Here is a 22,669-nt window from a genome sequence, read left to right as displayed (position 1 = left end):
CCATATATATTCCCAATCTCCTTTTATTCAACATGATCTTCAGTAGTTTGGTTTGGTTTAGTTTAGTAGATGAAATGCTTTTTTAAAAAAAATGAAAAGAGGGGAAAGGAGATAAAAGTACACTCACAATTTTTTTGAAATTCAAGGAAGGATTAAATTGATTCAGGCCTACTAGAGTTTTATTTTTCAAATATTTGCCTGAAGAACATTAAACCCTTTTTCAGTAAATTTAAAGGGAGACTGGGCAAGATCAGTAAGAACCATTAATCTTAGTCCTGATAAAATGTCAGTAATATATGAAGTTAAAAGTGTGACCATATAAAACATTTTATGTTTATCTTACTTTATTTCTGGAGTAATAATTTCTGCTGCCAAACTGTCAGAAGATTCTTGACCTTCCAAAGGTAATAATCCTTTTTTAGGGAATGGAGAAGAAAGAAAATATTAAGCAGGATAGAATAGTAAAGATGAAAAAATACTGTGGTTTCAGTTTAACTCTCTCCTATCTGAACCCAATAAATACCTAAGTATGCAATTCAGAGAGAAAAAAATAGCAAAACATTATCCTCTCATAAAAATATCCCTTAAAATATACATTTTCAACCTCCAATAAAAATTTGCAATCTTGTAAATAGCGATTTTTCCTAATTCTTGCTTAAGCATCTCCAATATTCATTAAATAATTACATGACAAATAGTTCCTAAGTAAGTACTATTTCTTTCAATACTCTTAACAAAAGGCAAAAATGGAAAAAGTGATGCAAGTTTTAATAAGGGATATAATTTTCTCATAAACCATTACATTTCTAGAATCTTACCTGAAGTAGTTAGTTGTCCTTCTTGTGCTTTTATGCAATGGATCTCTTCAATTGTTTCCTTTAAAGAATCTCTTTCTGTCCTTAGCCGCTACAATTTAAAAAGCAAGATATTTCACTATTCCAGTAGAATTAATTATTATTATTTATCACATAACATGGCCCAATATTTCTGGAGGAAAGCTATTAAAATCCATGAAACTTTTGAATAATAATCTTAGATTAATAACAAAGTTAGCAGGAATCATATTGCTATGTCAAGAAAAACTAGGTGAAAAATCTACAACTGATATGTGGATTATCATGATACAGATGCAACTGTAAAAAAGAACTGCAGTACATTATGGTTTATCAATAGAGCAATGCTTGCTTAAGTACACTAGCTCATCACAAAACTTATCATCATCCCTGTGCAACTAAATCCTCTATTCTATTCAGTTTATTATTATATCTTTATATAGATTATAGGGAAAGATAACCTAGCTGAATATACACAGATAAAGAGTTCAAACTTTCTTATGAGATATGAGATAAAGAAAATGAAACAGCCAATTTAATTATCAATATTTTAAGTATAAAAGGGAACAGCAACATTTATATGTTGAATACATACATCTTTTTCTTTTTGGAAACTATCTACTTTTTCTTTCAGCATCTTGTACTCAAATTCTAGTTTGTCTGCTTTTTTGGATTCTTCAGACAATCTGTTTTGAAGTTCAACCACCTGCAATAGCAAGAAGGATCACAATGTATTGATATAAAGTGTAAATCTTCATTAAGAGCCAGTAATAAACTTAAGATAAATCACAGCAACTTTTAAATTGATATTTTCCTTTTCCTTCCTTCTCTCCTCTTCAGTTTCTCATTTCAATTAATCAGACATATTCAAGTCTACAACTATGGTATTTCATGGTAATCAGTACTATTGGAAAAAATCAGTACTGCTGGGAAACCTGGAATAATAGTCTTGCACTCAGAAATATACAATGGTTTATTCATTAATTATTTCTGATTCACACACACACACACACATATCAGAAATAATTAATGAATAAACCATTGTTTATTGTACTCTTGGGAAACCTGGAATGATAGTCTTGCACTCAGAAATATACAATGGTTTATTCTGTACTGATTGCCACTGCTAAGTTTTAATACAATAATTTATTGTTAGGAGAAGAAACCTAAGCAAATTTATGTATATTCCCTGTGTCTCTTAGTTTGACCAATATGGAGCGTCTGAAGCTTCTACTTGAGGTAACGGGGAAAAATATTGCTGTATATTAAGTGATAGCAATGTTAATAATTGGACTCCTAGCATTGAAAGCAACATGTCTTTATTGATGAAAGAATAAGGTCAGTTAACATCCCACAATCACTACACTACTTCCCATTTTGATTTGGCAAAATTATACTTCCTATTCAAATCTGTTCTTTTATTGAGATATGTAACAAATAGAAATGAATACAATAAGGAAATATACCAACAGATACAAATGAAAAAGAAATTGGCAAAAGAATTTGATTTGAAAAGTTATCTGACTCCCAAATGAATTTACATAATTAAAAAAAAGGAAAAAAACAATTAGAATTTAACAGAGAAAACAATGAGACAAAATTTCTCAACACGTAACCAGAAAAAAAAAACCTGTTTGGCAAACAACCTAACCTTCGGCCTGGGAGCACACCATGACTATTCTAGCACTTAAGCCATCACCACACTGGCTCTCAGGAGAAAATGGCAAAATGACTGGCATAAATTATTTTCAAAACAGTCAAAATTATATTTTTGTTCATTCCTGTCCTCACCTGCCTCTTATACGTTTCCAATTGGCTGCGAGCTGCATTGGCTTTCCTCAGTTCTTCTTCCAAGCTCACCGTGTTTTGCATGTACATTGTGTTTTTCTCTTCCAAAAGTTTTACTTGCCTCCGAAGGTCTCCAAGATCTTCTAGCTTCTTTTTGTATGATTCTACTTGGCCTTCTAACTTGGCTACTTTGTCAGATGAGTGCCTGGAAAGAGAAGTGTTGCCAAGACTCAATTATTAGAATCTCTTTGCAAATATATTTCAGTTTATTGGAAGAATAGCCTTAGATTCATCTATTTTAAGTAACTATTAAAGCTGTGCTACTTAAGGGGAAATGGGACAGGAAAACACATTCAGCAATTGGCACATTGGGACTTTTCAGTGTTGGGACTTCAATCCTCTTGGGAACATAATCATCCTACGGCATAATATAAAACTTCCCAAGCTATAGTAAATGGACCGCTACTGCCCAAAAAATGAAGATGGGACCGAGCAGTAGAACTATAAAAAATCCATGTCCAGTTCTCACAGTGATTTAACCTGGAAGTAGAATTTAAGCATCCAAATAAGTTTACATTGGTGTTAGTGATCTTGCAGTAGCGGTCCATTTACTATAGCTATATAAAATGGAGTTACTGGATAATTATTATTGAGCATAACCAACTGTTCTGTCCCCCCTTCACGGCTCTTAACAAACAGCAAGACAAATAAACTTAAAAGGACTTTCTTTATCAGTTCTCAGTTCAAACTGGCTTCGAGCCCAAAAATAACATAAATACAGTCTCTGACTCGATAACGGAATGAAAAACAAAACAACTCTTACAAGCAATGCACTTCTCCAGTGTAGCCTTGAATCAGGGTTACAAGAAACAGAAAGCACTTATCCAAGTGTATCTTCCATAAACCACGATTGATGATCAAGCAATGTTGTACCAAACAAGAAACGCACGAAGGAACGTTGACTCCTGCGACTAAGGCGTGGCAGCATCCGTCCTTTTATCTCCAAACCTGCCCCTAACAAGCCCCAGCTGCATAATGAGTCTTGTATCCTGAAAAGACTCACAGCAGACATCTGCTGAGTCACAACAACCAACTATGCAGGGTATCTGAGAGATCACCTTTTTCTAAGAGTCTCTACCCATCCAACTAGATCAAGCAGAATTGGCATGCTGCAGATCCCAACAGCCAAAGAATGTTGACTGATGGGAACCAGAAGATGAGCTTTTTCCACAGTGGCCCCTGCTCTATGGAACATGCCCCTGCTCTATGGAACATCCCTCCCCCCCCTTTGGAGATTGGAATGGCCCCAACTCTTGTTAGCCTTTCATAAGGCCTTAAAAACCTGGCTATGTTTCCATGCCTAGGGTGCCGAATGTGTTAAGAGGCCCCGGTTTCTTGGCTATATTGCTAACTGTCCAAGTATTTTGCTCCTATGTATATTTAATCTGGATATTTTTAGCATTTTTAATGGCTTTAATTGTAATGTATTTTTTGAATTGTAGGCTGACCATAATCACTGACTGAGATGGACAGCTATAAAAATTATTGAATGAATGCAATGTTGGATTTATTCTAATCAGCAGATAATGAAACTATAGCAGAAAGTATATAACCTAAAGCAGGAATGTCAAACTTGTAGCCCTCAGGCCAGATGCATCAAACGCTGGCCACGCCCACTCCGTTTAGTGAAGGGGGGGAACTGAAATATGGAGTTTGACACCCCTGAGGAGGGAGGATCCAATGTTACGACGGTACGGATGTGCAGTCTCGATGCTCCGAGACCGCAGCCGATACTTTTGCCGCTGGGTGGTCCAATCGGACCTAAACCATCCTGCAGAGATGGTGAACAGGAATAATAAGTCTTGCTGACCTCAGGGACATCGCAAAGTCCCTGATCGATGCAAGAGAAGTTCTTCAAAGCCGGCGACAAAATCCAGCCAAGGCTGATGAAGTCGGAGCGGCTCCAAAACGGAAGGATATGGAAAGAGAAAGTGTTTCCAGCTGGAGAGGAACTTTTACCATTTTAAAAAGAGACTGCCTACAAAAAACTTAAATAATTTAAATTGGAGAACAGAAGAATTAAGCAGCGGAATTAAATTGGAATGGTTTTGGACAGTGGGTTATCTTACTTTTTAAATGCTATCTTCATGGATAGAATTTATGCAAGCCTTTTAAAACGAATGGATTAAGTTTTCTTCTTCCATTTTTTTTTCTTTTATTTTCTTTGTAACCTATGGACTAAAATTCTCCTCTTTCATTACTGTGGGTGTTCTCCTAACTCATTCAAAAATCGGACTTTTTTAACTTGAAATACAAAAAAGATACAAAAGAAACAAGGAAATTTGCAACAATAACACTGCTACTTGGAGGCTGGAAAGTTTGTGTATTGGAAACAAAACACTCTTATTTTGATTATTTTGCCTTGGCACTACAAGGTCTCACTGCTTGGTTATAGAGAGTGATAAGAAGAAAGCATACATATGTCTCTTTGAAGTATATCTTTAACCAGAGAAAAGTGAAAACAAAACATTATTGTGAATCTATGTTTAATCTTATTAACCTTCAAAGCTACAGGCAGCTGTGTTTGTTAGCTGGAGATAATGGCACATTTCAACAGCAGAAAGAAACCTTAAGCTTGCAAAAGTTATTCTCAGAAATACAGAAATTATCAAATATATATGAGAGGATAGAGAAGAAGCTGGAAGATTTAGAGCATCTAACAGCAAAAATGATGAAGAAGTTGAGGATATTTATCAAATAGAAAATGTGGTGGTTAAAACCGAAGTGGAAAATGAATATAAAGAAATTAAATTTGCTGATATTTATGGTGATGGTTTGTCTCTGAAAATGGAAAGAGTGGAACACTGAAACAGGAATTAAATGAGGAAATTCTGTCCCAGATGGCAAGATACAGAAGAAGAAAAAACAAAAGAATTTATGGATTTAAAGAGAGAAATTTTATTAGCAATATCATTGATAACACTACTGACAATCAAAGATAAGCTGACTAAGGAAACAGAAGAAGGGCATCAATATTACATGAGAGATCTTATAAGCAAGGAGTTGCTAAGAGGAGTCCATACAAAGTTGATCAAGGAGATGATTAGAGGACTGACACCACAAATGGCAGAAGATATGAGACTGTTTGCTTTTGGAAAGACACAGTTGATAGATGGAAGAGTATAATTTAAAACTAGTGAATTTAGTGAAATTTATTGACAATAGATATAGTTAAATAAATAATTGATAATGTTACTAATGTATACGATGTGTAGTGTTATGATGAGTATAATTGGATATGAATATTGAATGGTACCCATGAAAGGAAGATTAAATCCCTTTGGATTATATATAAAGGTTAATAAAAAAAGAACTAAGTTAGATACAGTTAAAGTTTTGATTATTAGGGGGGAAATGTCATGATACAGGATAGTTAAATAAAGGGGGGATAAGGATAACAACGTGTATATATAGATATGGGGATAACATAAGGAAACTGGATGTAAATTCTAAACAGTAATTTGGAAAGGAAGATTAGAAAATTTTGTTATTAAATATTATGGATGTTTAACTAGAATAGGACATAAGGATCAGTGTTAGTAGAGGATTTTAGAAATAGTAAATGAAAGGCCAGTATGTGGTTATGTATTAAATCTTGGTATATATTTATGATGAAGGATGTTAAACAATTATAGTCAAATGAAAATGGAGATATGATGTAACATGTATAAATATTTGAGTTAAATACTTGAGTTAATATGAATTATGTTTGTTGACTGTGGAAAAGATGCATGAGTCTTTTGTAACCAACTGATAGACTTTCTACAACATGTAAAGAAGGATGTTGTGTTTGTTTTGAAAATGAAAAGTAAATTTTAAAAAATTATTTAAAAAAAGTTGACACCCCTGATCTAAAGAGCTAAAAATGATTTACCTTAATACATCCATCTCATCTTTCAGAGATTGAGCTTCGTCAGCTAGATTTGTTAATTCTTCATTTTGTTGCCGTAAATCTGTAATTTCTTTTCTAACTCTTCGCAACGAATTCTATAATCATCTTTTGCTGCTTCTAATCTGAAAGAAATGCTACAATATATTACATAGGGAAAAGTGCTTACAATCAAGTTCTCTTCTGTGTATCTACTTTAAAACAAAGAGACAAATAAATAATCCTGAATAATGCCAATGTAAGGAAAAAATTCCCTTGGATATTCAGAAAAAAATAAACAACAGCAAATTATAACTTTCATTCCCTCAACATTTGCAGAAACTATAACTTAATTCTTATTGGGTACATATATTCAGGCAGAAACATGATCCTATTAGCAGGCTTTGGGACTCCAGGTTGATTCAGAGTCAATAAAGAGGCTTGTATGATTGTATTTGTCACTGCCATATTGTTGACTTTTAAAACTCTAGGTCATGTATGCAAGTTGAGTAGCCATTAGCAGTGAATCAACTTAATAATTAACTAATACTACTTAGTAAAAAAACAAATATACTTATGCATACAACCTTAGAAAACCGTTTGTTTTCCCTAAAGTAATGAAAATATTCTGTGGATTCAGGTTGAGCTACCAATTGGATCCTTCTAGGCTGCACAGCAAATAATGAGAAATTAAACCGAAATATATCCAAGAAGTTAGAAGTTAGAAGTGAGACATCAAATAGCCTTTTAATTATGTCTTTTTAAGGTCAGCAAAACAAACAGCATTAATGATCAATGCCACTTTTATGCAAATCTGGCAAATTCAATGGTTTTATATATTTAGGATTATTGGCAACTATAAAACATTTCAGTTTTTTATTTAAATCACCATCAACATAAACATACATTTTCTTTCAGCTGTTATTGCTTTTTTAAATAAAAAAAAAACTCTTTTAATCCTTAGGATCCCAGCAATACAGATTTTAATTTACACCTCATCAGTCACTGACCCCAAAAGTGTTACAAATAGACACACCACACAAACACTTAGCAATTAGTAAGAAAACTTTTAGTACTTTATTCATAAAGTACTTTAGAATCTTGCTATCTAAATATTGTTGGCTGGTGATCACAATAATAATCGGTAGTGGTGCAGTGGTTATAATGCAGTATTGCAGGCTAATTCTGCCAGGAGTTTGATCCTGACTGGCTCAGGTCGACTCAACCTTTCATCCTCCTAAGTTGGTAAAATGAAGACCCAGATTGTTGGGGAAGAAAATATGCTGTCTCTAAAATGCTTAGAGAGCCAGTTTATCTGATTTGTTTAATAATAAAATTAATTTTAAATTGATTGGAAAACTCTTATTCTATTTGAATTTGAATTTAATAAAATTTGTATGCCGCCCAATCCGTAGGACTCTGGGTGGCTTACAGAAACGAGATAATTTTTTAAAAAAATTAAGAATAAAATACAATTATTAAAATTACAACAACATCCATTCTGTCTAGGTGGGGCTGGATCAACAGCCCCAGGCCTGCCGGAACAGCCAGGTTTGGTGGCTTTTCGGAAGGCTGAGAGAATGGAAAGGGTCCGGATCTCAACGGGTAGGGTCGTTCCACAGGGGCCGGTGCAGCTACAGAGAAGCCCTCCCCTGAGGGGCCCAGCCAGCTGGCATTGTCCACCCGGAGGAGGCCCAACCTGGAGATGTTGTTGGTCGTTGGGAGGTATGTGGCAGGAGGCGGTCTCTCAGGTAGCCAGGTCTTAAACCATGTAGGGCTTAAAAGTAATGACTAGCACCTTTAAATGCGTTCGGAGACCAATAGGGAGTCAGTGCGCTCGCGGAGGATGGGTGTAACATGGGTGTATCTAGGTATACCCTGTATCGCTCACGCGGCTGCATTCTGGACCAATTGTAGTCTCCGAACACTCTTCAGGGGCAGCCCCATGTAGAGCGCATTACAGTAATCCAGCCTTGAGGTGACGAGGGCATGAGTGACCGTTCGAAGTGCCCTCCCGGTCCAGGTAGGGCCGCAACTGGTGCACCAGGCGAACCTGGCAAAAGCCCCCCTGGTCACAGCCGACAGATGGTGTTCTAAGCGTCAGCTGTGGGTCCAGAAGGACACCCAAGTTGCGGACCCTTTCTGAGGGGTGTATAATTTCACCCCCCAGGCTAAGAGATGGAATGCCTGGACTATCCTTGGGAGGCAACATCAATAGCCACTCGGTCTTATCTGGATTGAGTGCAAGCTTGTTCGCTCCCATCCAGACCCTGACAGCCTCCAGGCACTGGCACATCACTTCCACTGCTTCACTGAGTGGGCACGGGGCGGACAGATACAATTGAGTATCGTCCGCGTATTGCTGATATTTGATCCCATGCCGGCGTATGATCTCACCCAGCGGCTTCATGTAGATGTTAAATAGGAAGGGGATAGGACCGAACCCTGCGGCACCCCATATTTGAGGGGCCTAGGGGGTCGATCTCTGTCCTCCAACCAACACCGACTGCGACCTGTCCAAGAGGTAGGAGGAGAACCACCGTAAGACGGTGCCTCCCACTCCCACCTCCCGTAACCGTCGCAGAAGGATACCATGGCCCGCAGAGATCATCGGTCAGCGCGACCAAAGCAGTTTCGCTGCAGTAACCAGGCCTGAAACCCGACTGAAAGGGATCCAGATAATCTGCTTCATCCAAGGTCCGTCGGAGTTGAAAGGCCACCACCTTCTCAACAACCTTCCCTACGAAAGGGAGGTTGGAGACTGGACGATAGTTATTAAGAATGGCTGGATCCAGGGAAGGTTTCTTAAGGAGAGGTCTCACCACCGCATCCTTTAGAAGGTGCGGGAAGGATCCCTCCCGAAGAGAGGTGTTAACAATCCTCTGGAGCCAGCCTCGTGTCACCTCCCTGCTGGTCGAGACCAGCCAGGAGGGACACGGGTCCAGTAAACAGGTGGAGGCACTCACCGTTCCCATGGCCTTGTCCACTTCCTCAGGGGCAACAAGTTGGAACTCGCTCCAAGAAATCCGATCAAGGCCCTCCTCCGGCACCTCGGCTGGTACTGTCCAAGTGGAGTCCAGGTCCGTCCGAATCTGAGCGACTTTATCCGACAGAAACTGAACAAATTCCTCAGCTCTACCCTGTAAGGGCTCGCCCGCATCCCTCCCTTTCAGGAGGGAGCGGGTTATCCTAAACAGGGCGACTGGGCGAGATTCTGCGGATGCAATAAGAGCGGAAAAATGAGCACATTTTGCTGCCCGTATCGCCAATAGATAAGTCCTGATGAAGGCTCTTAATTGTGTTCGGTCGGATTCGGAGTTACTAGCCCTCCAACATCGCTCTAGGCGTCTCTTTTGGCGCTTCATCTCCCGGAGTTCCTCGGTAAACCAAGGAGCCCTCCTGGATCCACTGCCACGGAGAGGCCGTAAAGGCGCGATCCGGTTCAGAGCCTCAGCCGCCCCTGTATTCCAGGCAGCGACCAAGGACTCCGCCGGACTGTGGGCAAGGGAGTCAGGTATCACACCAAGCACCGCCTGAAATCCCAGAGGGTCCATCAGGCGCCTGGGGCGGAACCACCTAATCAGTTCCCCCTCCCTACAGTGGGGGAGTGGTTTCCGAAAGTCGAGCCTCAGTAGGAAGTGATCTGACCATGACAAGGGCGAGATTTCGATGCCCTTCAATTCTAGATCACGTCTCCACTGCTCTGAGAGAAACACGAGGTCGAGCGTGTGACCTGCTGTATGAGTCGGACCCTGAATTACCTGGGTCAAGTCCATGGCTGTCATGGAAGCCATGAACTCCTGCGCTCCATCCGAGCGTTCGGCAAGTGATGGCAGGTTGAAATCCCCCAGCACTATCAGCCTGGGGAACTCAACCGCCAGTCCGGCTACTGACTCAAGGAGCACAGGCAGGGCTGTTGTAACGCAGTTGAGAGGTAGGTATGTTAGAAACAAGCCCACTTGACCCCCTAGGTCCAACTTCACCAGAAGGGACTCACACCCGACAGTCTCCAGAGCAGGGATCCTACGAGGAACTAATGACTCTTGGATGATGACTGCCACTTCCCCACCCCTTCCCTGGCAGATAAGAATGAAATGAGCATTTCTTAGTGGCTAGTACATTATTATGGAATTCTCACCTGAAGGTTTCCTCTTGGAGCTGCTCCAACTGTGTCTGGAGCTGTAGATGTCTACGTCCTGCTGGACTGTTTGGGTCTTCTATGGAATCAGACTGATTTAAGCGTTCCATTAAGACCTGGTTCTCAGCTAGCAAACTACTTTTCTCTTCCTGCAATGCGGCAACCTGTAACCAAAATGCAACAATAATGCACTATGCTTCACCAAGAGTATACTTTGGCATTATAATGAAAAAAATAGTATAGCACTTTGAATCTGAACTATGTGTTACAATGAAATAGCCTTCCACTTCCTTCTAGGACTAACAACTGCGGTTCATGAATTTGCATGTATGTGCAGTAGATATATTCTCTATCCCTCCCTACATATATTCACTCAGCTATATCTTACTGCTTAACCATAATAATTTGGATGTAACTTCTTCTGAAACTAAAATACCTTGAAGGATTCTTCTATTATTACTTCTGTTATGAACTAAAGATTGCAATCCTATCTATAGTTAATTTGGGATTAATATTGTAATGAAACCAGCAAGATTTATTTGGAAACACTAAAAAATGATTTTTTAAGAATTTGATTACATGAAGTTCTCCTAAAATAATAATAATAATAATAATAATAATAATGATGATGCACGCATATTACAAAAATATGTTACAATGTCCTAGGCCCCTGGGTGGGGCCCGACTAGTAACCAATGCCAAATCCGGCGAAACAACTGGCCGCTGTGATACAATTGTATAATAATAATAATAATAATAATAATAATAATAATAATAATAATAATAATAATAATACCAGGTGATAGCAGGGTCGCCGAGAAGGAACATGAAAAAATCGCAAAATACCAGGACTTAAAAATTAAAATTCAATGACTATGGCACAAACCAGCAGTGGTAATTCCAGTGGTAATTGGCACACTGGGTGCTATTCCAAAAGCACTGGAATTACATTTAAAACAGTTAAAAATTGACAAAATCACCATCAGTCAAATGCAAAAAGCCGCACTGCTTGGATCTGCACGCATATTATGAAAATACGTTACAACGTCCTAGGCCCCTGGGTGGGGCCCGACTAGTAACCAATGCCAAATCCGGCAAAACAACTGGCCACTGTGATACAATTGTATAATAATAATAATAATAATAATAACAACAACAACAACAACAACAACTCCACCGTTGCCGGTCCCAAGCCTGGATGAGAAAGGAGGAAGGTTGGGGTCAGGTTGGCATCTGGTCCCGTAAAAAAAACCCGCCAACCCATACAATATGGTGAAAAAAACAAATAAGAATTCCATACCGCATCGGTTGTCGCGCGGGTGAACAAGGGCCGCGGCGGATGTTGGGGTCCCTGGACATCCGTCGACAAGTGGGCTACAAGTGGACCAGCCAACAAAACGACAAAAATATAGTGCAGATGAAAACCGTGCCATAATGGCCTGTTACTACAACTCAGAGCCAGAAAAAAGAGGCTATTTAAAGCGAATGTATGAATTATGGAAACAACAATATCCAGATTCAAATGTTAGTGAACAACGACTAGCAGATCAAAGGCGATTTATTATACGGAATAAAGTGTTTAGTGAAGTTGAACATGAGGAAATTCAGGCAAATTGCAAAACCCAAAAAACAATATCACAAGCGGAAATAACTGATATTCAAGACACAACTAAAGACATTATAGTAGAACTCCCAGAAGAAGCTCTCGGGGAGGAAATAACATCACCACCACTAGAACCAGTTATCACTGAACCAACTGATGAACTAACTCAAAAACAAAAAGAATTGAAGGATAAGATCATGGAGCATTTTCTGCTTAATGAGGAAAGGCAACGTTTACCATCACTAAAAACTGTGCCTAAGAAAATTTTGGCCCCTATCATGAAAATGGTTAATGCAGTGTTTTCAACAATTGAACCGGAGTCCATCTTGGAAACAAACCAGTTAATGTACAGCGCAGCTGTAATAGTCACTAATGAACTAGGCATTAAAATTAAAGTACCTAGTCACACAACAGAAAAAGCATCAAAGCCAAAGTGGAAAATCCGTTTAGAACAAAAAATAAAAAAATTAAGAGCAGATGCTAGTAACGTAAAGAACATGCATGAGCAATGGCTTAAAAACAACAAAATCATAGATCGGCTAATCAGAAGATATAGATTGGATACAAGAAACATCAATGAAGCTGTAGAGATTGTAAAACAGCAGATAACAGCAACAGCTAGAAAAATTGAAAGATATGAGGCACGAATCATCCAATATAAACAAAATCAGCAATTTCGATCAGACCAACGGCGTTTTTATCAAAGTCTTAATGTGAATGGTGACACCAAAAGTGAAAAACCAGAAAAAACCGGCCACAGTTGAATTCTGGAAAGAATTGTGGGAAAATGCAAAGGACTACAACAAGGAAGCAAAGTGGATACATGACTTTGAGAAAGCATTGGCAACAAACAAATGCAAGTATTAGAAATAACAACTGAGATGGTCAAAAATCGAGTAAAAAAGGTAAAGAATTGGACATCACCTGGAAAGGACCAATTACATGGTTTCTGGCTCAAATATCTGACCAGTTTACATGCAATATTGGCCAGGCAACTGAATGAAATTTTACAAAAGGGCCAAATTGATGAATGGTTGACAACTGGAAAAACATACTTGATTCAGAAAGATGCAACTAAAGGAACAACAGCTGAAAACTACAGACCAATAACATGCTTGCCAACAACCTTCAAATTACTCCCAGGCATTATTGCAGATAACATGATGGATTATTTGGAAACAAACAACATCTTGCCAGTAGAGCAAAAAGGCAACAAAAGAAGGAGCAGGGGCACAAAAGATCAGCTTCTAATTGATAAATGATATTAGAAAATTGTAAGAACAGAAAAACGAACTTGAATATGGTCTGGATTGATTACAAAAAGGCATTTGACTCACTGCCACATAGTTGGATCATAAAATGCTTAGAAACAACTGGCATTAGCAAAATATTACATCCTTTACTGAAAAGGCGATGAAACAATGGAGAACTGAGTTGGTGGTAGGAATGAGATCTACGGAATGGTTAATATCAAGCAAGGAATTTTCCAGGGTGATTCACTTTCACCTCTTCTCTTCATCATCGCAATGATCCCACTATCAGTAATCTTAAAAAAATGAAATTAGGCTACCAAACAGCCAAAGAAGCTGAAAAAATTTCGCATTTACTATATATGGATGATTTGAAACTCTATGGAAAGTCAGAAATAGAAATCCAATCATTGACAAACACAGTCCGAGTATTCAGCACCGATATTTCAATGCAGTTTGGCATGGAAAAATGTGCCCATAAAAAGGGGCAAAATCACTGCATGTGAGGGAAATGAAATGCCCAATGGCCAATTAATTAAATGCAAAGAAAATGAAGCCTACAAATACTTAGGCATTCTGCAGTTGGATAACATCAAGCATGGAGAAGTAAAAACTATTGTTAGGCGAGAGTACACCAACAGAGTTAGGAAAATTCTGAAATCTAAATTGAATGGTGGAAATACAATCAAGGCCATAAATACCTGGGCAATACCAGTTATAAGATACACAGCTGGTATAGTTAACTGGACACAAGCTGATTTGGACCTTTTGGACCGAAAAACCAGGAAACTAATGACAATGCACTACAGTTTACATCCACGTGGTGATACTGATAGACACTATATCTGCCCCGAAAATCAGGTGGCAGAGGATTATTACAAGTGAAGCAAACAGTTGAAGAAGAAAAACATGCACTGGCTGATTATTTAAAAGAAAGTCAAGAACATCTATTAATCGAAGTAAAGAACAAAAATCTACTGAAGGCCCAACAGACGAAACAAGAATACAGAAAAGAAGTGATAAAATCAAGAATGGAGAGTTGGCAGAACAAAGCACTGCATGGCCAATTTCTGGAAAAAATAAAAGATAAAGTGGACAGTGAACAAACTTGGTTATGGTTAACAACAGGTACATTAAAGAAAGAAACAGAGTCACTAATCCTGGCTGCGCAAGAACAAGCTATCTGCACAAATGCCATTAAGGCCAAAATCGAAAAATCCTCTGATGATGCCAAATGCAGACTTTGCAAAGAAGCTGATGAAACTGTTGATCACATACTCAGCTGCTGTAAAAAAATCGCGCAGACTGATTATAAATTGCGGCACAATTCAGTAGCACAAATGATCCATTGGAATTTGTGCAAAAATTATAATATTAAAACAGCAACAAACTGGTGGGAACATCAGCCTGAAAAAGTCACCGAAAATCAGATGGTCAAGAGCTTGTGGGATTTCCGTATACAAACCGACAAAATACTGGCGCATAATACACCAGACATCACACTGGTTGAGAAAAATAAGGTCACAATCATAGGACATCGCAATACCAGGTGATAGCAGGGTCGCCGAGAAGGAACATGAAAAAATCGCAAGATACCAGGACTTAAAAATCGAAATTCAACGACTATGGCACAAACCAGCAGTGGTAATTCCAGTGGTAATTGGCACACTGGGTGCTATTCCAAAAGCACTGGAATTACATTTAAAACAGTTAAAAATTGACAAAATCACCATCAGTCAAATGCAAAAAGCCGCACTGCTTGGATCTGCACGCATATTACGAAAATACGTTACGACGTCCTAGGCCCCTGGGTGGGGCCCGACTAGTAACCAATGCCAAATCCGGCGAAACAACTGGCCGCTGTGATACAATTGTACAACAACAACAACAATAATAATAATAATAATAATATCATCATCATCACCATTATCATTCAGGACCAATTAAATGCAACTTAAATCCTCTTCACTGGTTCTTTTTATGACCAACTCTAGTTCATTGGTATACTTGAATAAAACAGCCTTTGATTTCCTATAAAATATAAATCAGGAAGAAGGCAAGGAGACTTATGTAGGACGCTATAAAGGCAGCTACTAGAAGTAGTTCTACAAGAATTTTGAAGTCTGCTTGTTTGTTTAAAATAATGTATTCATTATTTCAGTCAACCTTACAGACTGTTCACTTATAAACCAACCCAAATCTTTCAACATTCATAGGAAGGATTTGGGTTGTTTTGATAGGGTTACAATGAGTAAGGCAAAAAACACAATGTGGGAACACTGTTATTTGGCGGACAGGCTTGTTCAGTTTCTCCCTGTATTGGGTGGTGATCTGCGGGAGTTTTCTTCGTTTTCTAACCCAAGTATAGCATATGTCACAGCACAAATTATCCTTTCTACCTCAAAATGAAAAACTATACTGTGGTTGTAGGTTCATTAAAAAAAAAGCAGCTGAAAGCCTACAGACTACCTTCCCATTCAGACAACACTGCAAATTATAGCAAAATTCAGTGCCTACTTGCATATCCAGCTCATGGCATCTCTGAGCAATTTCTTCTTTGGTTGCTAAGGCTTCATTTAATTCTTCCGTTGTTTTCTTCAACTGTGTTTTTAAATACAATATATATTTTATTTATTAAAAATAGTGGCATGAAAAAATAAAAAAGATAGGGATCCAAAGAATTCATTTATCTGTACTTAAAATAATTATCCATAATCCTCCTAATTTATTTTGACAAATTATCTGCAAAGCTTTCTGTTTCGTGGAGATAAAACCTACCTGAATATTTTTCTAGTGTCTGTATGGTAAAATCTTGTATTTTAGGAGATATCTTTCTACCAGATATACTCTGTTATTCATACACTAATTAACTTTGGAGTGCAGCATCCAAGTCATACAAATCATGGAGCAACAATGTTAAAATATAATTGTAGTTAAATTTCAATCATGTATCTCTGGATGCAACTCTAATGGAGGAAAACCAGAGATGGGAATACACTGATGGCATCAGATTAGGGGCATATCATCCTGGAGAAAATCTATATGCGGTCACTAAACATCTGCAATGACTAGATCATACATAATCCATCAGGTAAACTTAGGCATTACAATCTTTCCATATAAGAAAATTTATTATCTATAATGCTTTACCTCTTACAACATTTCACCTTAAAGAAGGAACAAAGATAAAATCTGCAAATAGTGTTTGGCTATTATAACAATTGCTTAAGCAAGCTATTATTTGGTTATAAACAGTTCAACATCACAAACATTTTGTATCAGCAGTAAACCAGAAAAGGTGGCTTCTTTAAGGAAGAACTCTTTACCAGGTCAGATTCCTTGATCCAATCATCTCATTTCTGTGTATTCTATCAGGTTCTTGCTCATTTTTAAGTAAAGAAATAAGAGACTCAACTGTATATCTGCATTCAAAGTAACTATCCATTCCAATTCAATGAAATACAAAATGTTTTTGATGTTGAACTATTTATTGCAAAGTAATAGCTTGCATAAGCATTTGTTATAACAGCCAAACACTCTTTAATATGGCTTTAGAAGTATTATACAGTAATCCTCAACTTACAATTGAGCCCCAAATTTATGTTGTTAAGTGAGAAATTTGTTAACTGAGGTTTGCCCCATTTTATGACTTTTCTTAATATATTTGTTAAGTGAATCACTGCAGTTGTTATGTGAATCTGGTTTCCCCATTGAATTTGCTTGTCAGAAGGAATCAAGACCCTTTTCAGTCTGGTTTCAGGCCTGGATACTGCACCGAAACCATTTTGGTCGCACTGACCAATGATCTCTGATGGGCCAGGGATAGAGGACATTCCTCTATCCTAGTGCTCCTTGACCTCTCAGTGGCCTTCAATACCATCGGACCATGGTATCCTTCTGCGACGGCTGGAGGAAGTGGGAGTGGGAGGCACCGTTCTAGGGTGGTTCTCCTCTTACCTCTCCGACAGGTCACAGTCGGTGTTGGTTGGAGGGCAGAGGCCCCTTAAATATGGGGTGCTGCAGGGGTCGGTCTTGTCCTCCTTCCTATTTAATATCTACATGAAGCCACTAGGTGAGATCATTCGTCGGCACGGGATTAAATACCATCAATATGCGGATGATACACAATTGTATCTCTCCGTCCCGTGCCAGCTCAGCGTAGCGGTGGAAGTGATGTGCCAGTGCCTGGAAGCTGTTAGGGTCTGGATGGGAGTGAACAAACTCGCACTCAATCCTGACAAGACCGAGTGGCTGTGGATGTTGCCCCCTAAGGACAGTCCAGATAGTCCGTCCCTAAACCTGGGGGGGTGAAAATTTACACCCCTCAGAGAGAGTCTGCAACTTGGGGGTCCTCCTGGATCCGCAGCTGTCATTAGAACATCACCTGTCGGCTGTGACCAGGGGGGCCTTTGCCCAGGTTCGCCCGGTGCACCAGTTGCGGCCCTATTTGGATTGGGATGCACTTCAAACGGTCACTCACGCCCTCGTCACCTCAAGACTTGACTACTGTAATGCGCTCTACATGGGGTTGCCCTGAAAAATGTTCGGAGACTACAATTAGTCCAGAATGCAGCCGCGCGAGCGATACTGGGTGTACCAAGATACACCCACACTACACCTATCCTCCGCGAGCTGCACTGGCTCCCTATCGGTCTCCAAACACGATTAAAGATGCTGGTCATTACCTTTAAAGCCCTGCATGGCCTGGGACCTGGATATCTGTGAGACCGTCTTCTGCCACATACCTCCCAACGGCCGATAAGATCACACAGCGTGGGCCTTCTCCAGGTGCCGTCAGCCAGACAATGTCGGCTGGCGGCTCCCCAGGGGAGGGCCTTCTCTGTAGCCGCTCCGACCCTATGGAATGAACTACCCCCCGAGATCCGGACCCTACCCACTCTCATGGCCTTCCGAAAGGCTATTAAAACCTGGCTATTCCAGCAGGCCTGGGGCTGTTGACCTCTTGACCGAGGTCCAGCCCCGATTAGACTGGGTGCATGATATGCTTTCTTTTAATCTGTTTTTCTTCATTTGTTTTTAACTCTTCACTTTTTAAAATTTATTTTCTGTAAGCCGCCCGGAGTCCTTCGGGATTGGGCGGCCTATAAATTTATTAAATCAAATCAAATCAAATCAAAAGGTGATCACATGACTGTGCAACCATCATAAACATGAGTCAATTTTATTCCCGTAACCATGGAGATGCTGCAATGAAAAATGGTCATGTCACTTTTTTCAGTGCCACTGTAATTTTGAATGGTCACTAAACAAACAGCTGTAAGTCGAGGACTACTTGTGTAAAATAAAGGCAACTTAAGAACAAATAGTGTATCCAAAGCAGGCTTGATGTTCCCTCAAATGCTGGGAAATAATTCACTCATATTAAGTAAATTATTTTTGAAAAACATTAAACATAATTCTCAATTCTTTCGAAGTTTAATTCTGCCTATTGAGAATAATGGCATGGAACATAGTCCCAATTATATTCAATATTATATTGTTGCATTATAGTGAATAATTTATTAATGTACAGCATTTAATAACATGAGTAGCATTTCTCTAAACTAATCATTTTTTTTAGATATGTATTGGCAAAGAACCTGACTGCTAGTTTAAAAAGAATCATAGCATTTTTAGATAAAGCCAGTTTGACTGTTGAGATAGCAGAGAAAGAAAATAATGCTACAAATGAATTAACTATTTGATTTTATATGTAAAGAGAGAATATGAAAAAATACTGAGTTCGTTACTCAATGCCAATAGTATCAGTTTTATAAAATCAGATGTTTTTGCATCTCCAGCTTTGCCTCTAATTAGCTTTCAAAATTTCACACTGGACCTAATAAACGGACTTTTGCTTTGATCACATTTCTGGTAATAAGATTTTAAAAATTCAAAATGTGGCATAACAGTGTCAAGGCTGTCTTTTGGCAATGATACTAACCGAATAATTATGTTACTTTATTGATGTTAATTGCAACTCCTACAATTTACCAGTTCAAATAAGAAACTAATTTGCTGTCTGCTTCCTTTACACTTTTCCAAATACACTGATAAAAACAAAGCAAAATAGATGGGTGGCTCCAAAATTATTCAAATTGAATTCTACTAATGGAAGGAAAAACTAGCAGTAGGTGTTACATACCTGACGGTCAAGATCAACGTAACCATCATTTCCAGCAGTGACCGGAGACTCTTTACTCATCAACTGCAATAAGATCACACTGGATTAGAAAAAGCAAAAGACTCATTTGTATCTGTGTAAGAATTAAGCATTTAAAATGCACGGTATTGTATTATGGGTGTTGGTATATCCTTATTTAATCAAGAAAGCAATTTACATTTTACTATTTATTTTGGGTCAACATAGCTTATTTTAGGGAGAGAGATAAGAATTAGAAATATTATTTTTAATGTTAATGAAATGCTTGGGCTGGATATATAGAAAACATTTCTATATTTTCAACTTAAAATAACTTACTACTCCAGTACAATGTTCAACTTATGAAATATTAAAAATATACATATCATAACATCAGGATATACTGAAGCAATCTCACTTATTATTAAGTCAGTAATATATGAAAAACTTTTAAGATTTCACTCAAAGGTGCTTTTTCTACATAGACTTTTAAGATTTGATTTTTCCCTTTTATTGCTAGAAAGATATATAATTTAAACTAATCAAAGGACAGTACAAATATACATTATGAAATAACGCTATTCAGGCCAACAACATGAATTTTAAAAAACACATCCTTACGCTATACATATTTTCTGTACCTCAAAAATTATCAGGTTATATTATAACACATTATTTAATAATGATGTGAAAAAACAATTTTTTATTAAAAAATGAATCCAAATTTGTCACAATAACTATTTTAAGTATATCCTTCCTTATTCCAAAGCAAAAAGATCTGATGACTATGCCCAAATGTTTTCCCCAATTCATTTGAGATTAATTTCTCTTTTTCTGCTTCACTAAAAATTATTATAATTAATGTCTTATTTATTGGGGCACAAAATAATTCCAACATCACTGCAGGATCTTTTTACTACTCTGTAACTTATTGCTATGTACAAATACTTATACTATATATTGCCACACTTAATTAAATTGTCACACTTAATAAAATTAATTCACCAGCTTTAAAAAAAAATAGAATAGCATGGCATCAAGAAGCAGTAATGAATTCATCTTGCTCAAACTGATACAAGCCATTAACAAAGCCAATGTCAGAGCACTGATAATGTTATATAGTCTGGTAATGAAATGAATCCAAGAAGAAGAAAGGCAAATTCAGAAAAGACCTATAAAATGTTTTTTTTCCTATGCATGTATGAGCCAACTTGTACCAGTTTGCAAGAGCCATTTTAAAAAAAAATTAGAAATTTTGCGAGTCAGTTTGAGAGCAGAGCTAAGCCGTTCTGATCAGTTGTTTGGCAGCTTGTCGCGCAGCATGGTAACAGCATGTCCCAATGGAGCTTTTTCAAAAGGCAAGTGGACTTTATTCAGTTGCCTCTTGAAAAAGCACCTTTGGGACAACCATGACCTGGATGCCTAAGACTCTCCATAGACATGATAGCAGCAATGCAACCAGCAGAGCTGGTTGTTATCCATTTGTCAGCCACTCAGTACGTCCCAATCAATTTATTTACAGGAAAATTCACAGATTTTCCAAGTTATTGAGCCTTCCCTATTTCATTAATAATAATGAAATTCGGTTGTTAAAATATCTACTGCTAAATATCCTATTTAAAGGTTTGGTGGAAATTAATAGGAAAGGGAATGTAAGAAGGGGACCAAGTGTTAACTTTCAGAAATGTAAATATTCTACATGAAAGCAAAGTGGAGCATATCATTAATTTATGTTTAAAAATATTCCATCTATTATCTGATCATATTTCTGAAATGGTAAAGGTTCACACAGGATGAATTCTGGAAACCGGTTCCACTATATAACAAAGATATGTGTCTTTTAACTCCTTACCTCCTGAATGGCTGTCATGACCACATGTTGAACAGATTCCTCCATCATCATGATGGTCTGAATATACTCTGTAAGAGAACGGTTGTAATAATTCATACTTAAAATGTAATCGTTCATGCTTAGAAAATTCAGAAGGATATATAGTACAATATGCCAACAATACTAAAATGTTCCATTTTAAATTTAGTATGGGTGAATTTTTCTCTTTTAATGTATGAGTGACAAAATCAGCATTCTTCAAAGGGATTAATTTTAAGCAGTAATAGGGAGAATATTCTAACTGATCTAACGAATCTACGTTACTAGCCCTGATACAATACTAATACAAATCCATATGTAGGAACTGAGGAATGCAAACTTCAAGTGATGAATGCCTGAGTAAATTCAAGTTCATTTTGGCTCAAGATGAATTCCTTTAAGGAGCTTTTAGCATTACATTTAATTTATATTATTACATATTTGTATTTTGTATTTTAATTATTATCTGTTTTAAGTATTCAATCAAGTATAAAGGTGAGATATAAAGTAAATAAACAACAATACATAAACGTCTCAATTATTTGTTTATTTATTTTTGCATTTCTCTATGCAAAAGAATAGAAGACCGAAGAACTGAAACTGATTGTCAAGAAGTCTCTTATAAGCAAGTCTAATACATTTCACTCCTAATTAAAGACCACAAAAAATGGCATAGCAGAAACAATAAAGAAAATTAAAAAGCTTTGCAGCCATATCTTTCCATCTTTTAAAAACGCAGATGTATACAACCAACCCACCTCCTTCCCCTTTGAATATTCCACAAAAATTGTTTCTAAACTTATCAAACCTTGATTGTAGCTGGCCATGCAAGTATTAGTTGTGACAGTCTGGTCATGATTTTGTGGACAAGTTCCAGTTAGCCTTGAGCACAGGCCGTATCATGTTGCAAAATCAGTTTTAAAGGAACTGAGGGAAGCAAAATATAAATGTCTATATTGTCAAAAAGAATTATTCTACAGCACATTCTTCAGTTCACTGGAAGATGTAGCTGTAAGCAGTTAAGTGACAAATTTACCTTTCTGACATTCATTTTGGTGATCCTAATAGAAAACAGTGCTCAACAGAACATAAAATACTTTCTGTGAAAATATGAGAT

The 22,669-nt window shown here is 37.7% G+C and overlaps 1 protein-coding gene across 1 annotated transcript in view; it reads right to left on the bottom strand.

The window, feature by feature from the left end:
- The window catches only part of HOOK3 (hook microtubule tethering protein 3), a 65,161-nt gene that overhangs the window by 19,690 nt on the left and 22,802 nt on the right, over positions 1-22,669 (bottom strand). Inside the window, 10 exon segments of the mRNA XM_032213143.1 lie at positions 344-413; positions 819-906; positions 1,429-1,539; positions 2,625-2,826; positions 6,556-6,649; positions 6,652-6,695; positions 10,688-10,851; positions 16,058-16,141; positions 19,686-19,748; positions 21,535-21,602. Of these exon segments, the coding sequence (XP_032069034.1) occupies positions 344-413; positions 819-906; positions 1,429-1,539; positions 2,625-2,826; positions 6,556-6,649; positions 6,652-6,695; positions 10,688-10,851; positions 16,058-16,141; positions 19,686-19,748; positions 21,535-21,602 (988 nt within the window).

The sequence above is a fragment of the Thamnophis elegans genome, chromosome 3 (assembly GCF_009769535.1).
Source record: "Thamnophis elegans isolate rThaEle1 chromosome 3, rThaEle1.pri, whole genome shotgun sequence".
Classification (NCBI taxonomy): domain Eukaryota; kingdom Metazoa; phylum Chordata; class Lepidosauria; order Squamata; family Colubridae; genus Thamnophis; species Thamnophis elegans.
The sequence above is the reverse complement of the archived record's forward strand: the minus strand, read 5'-3'. Positions and strand labels throughout refer to the sequence as shown.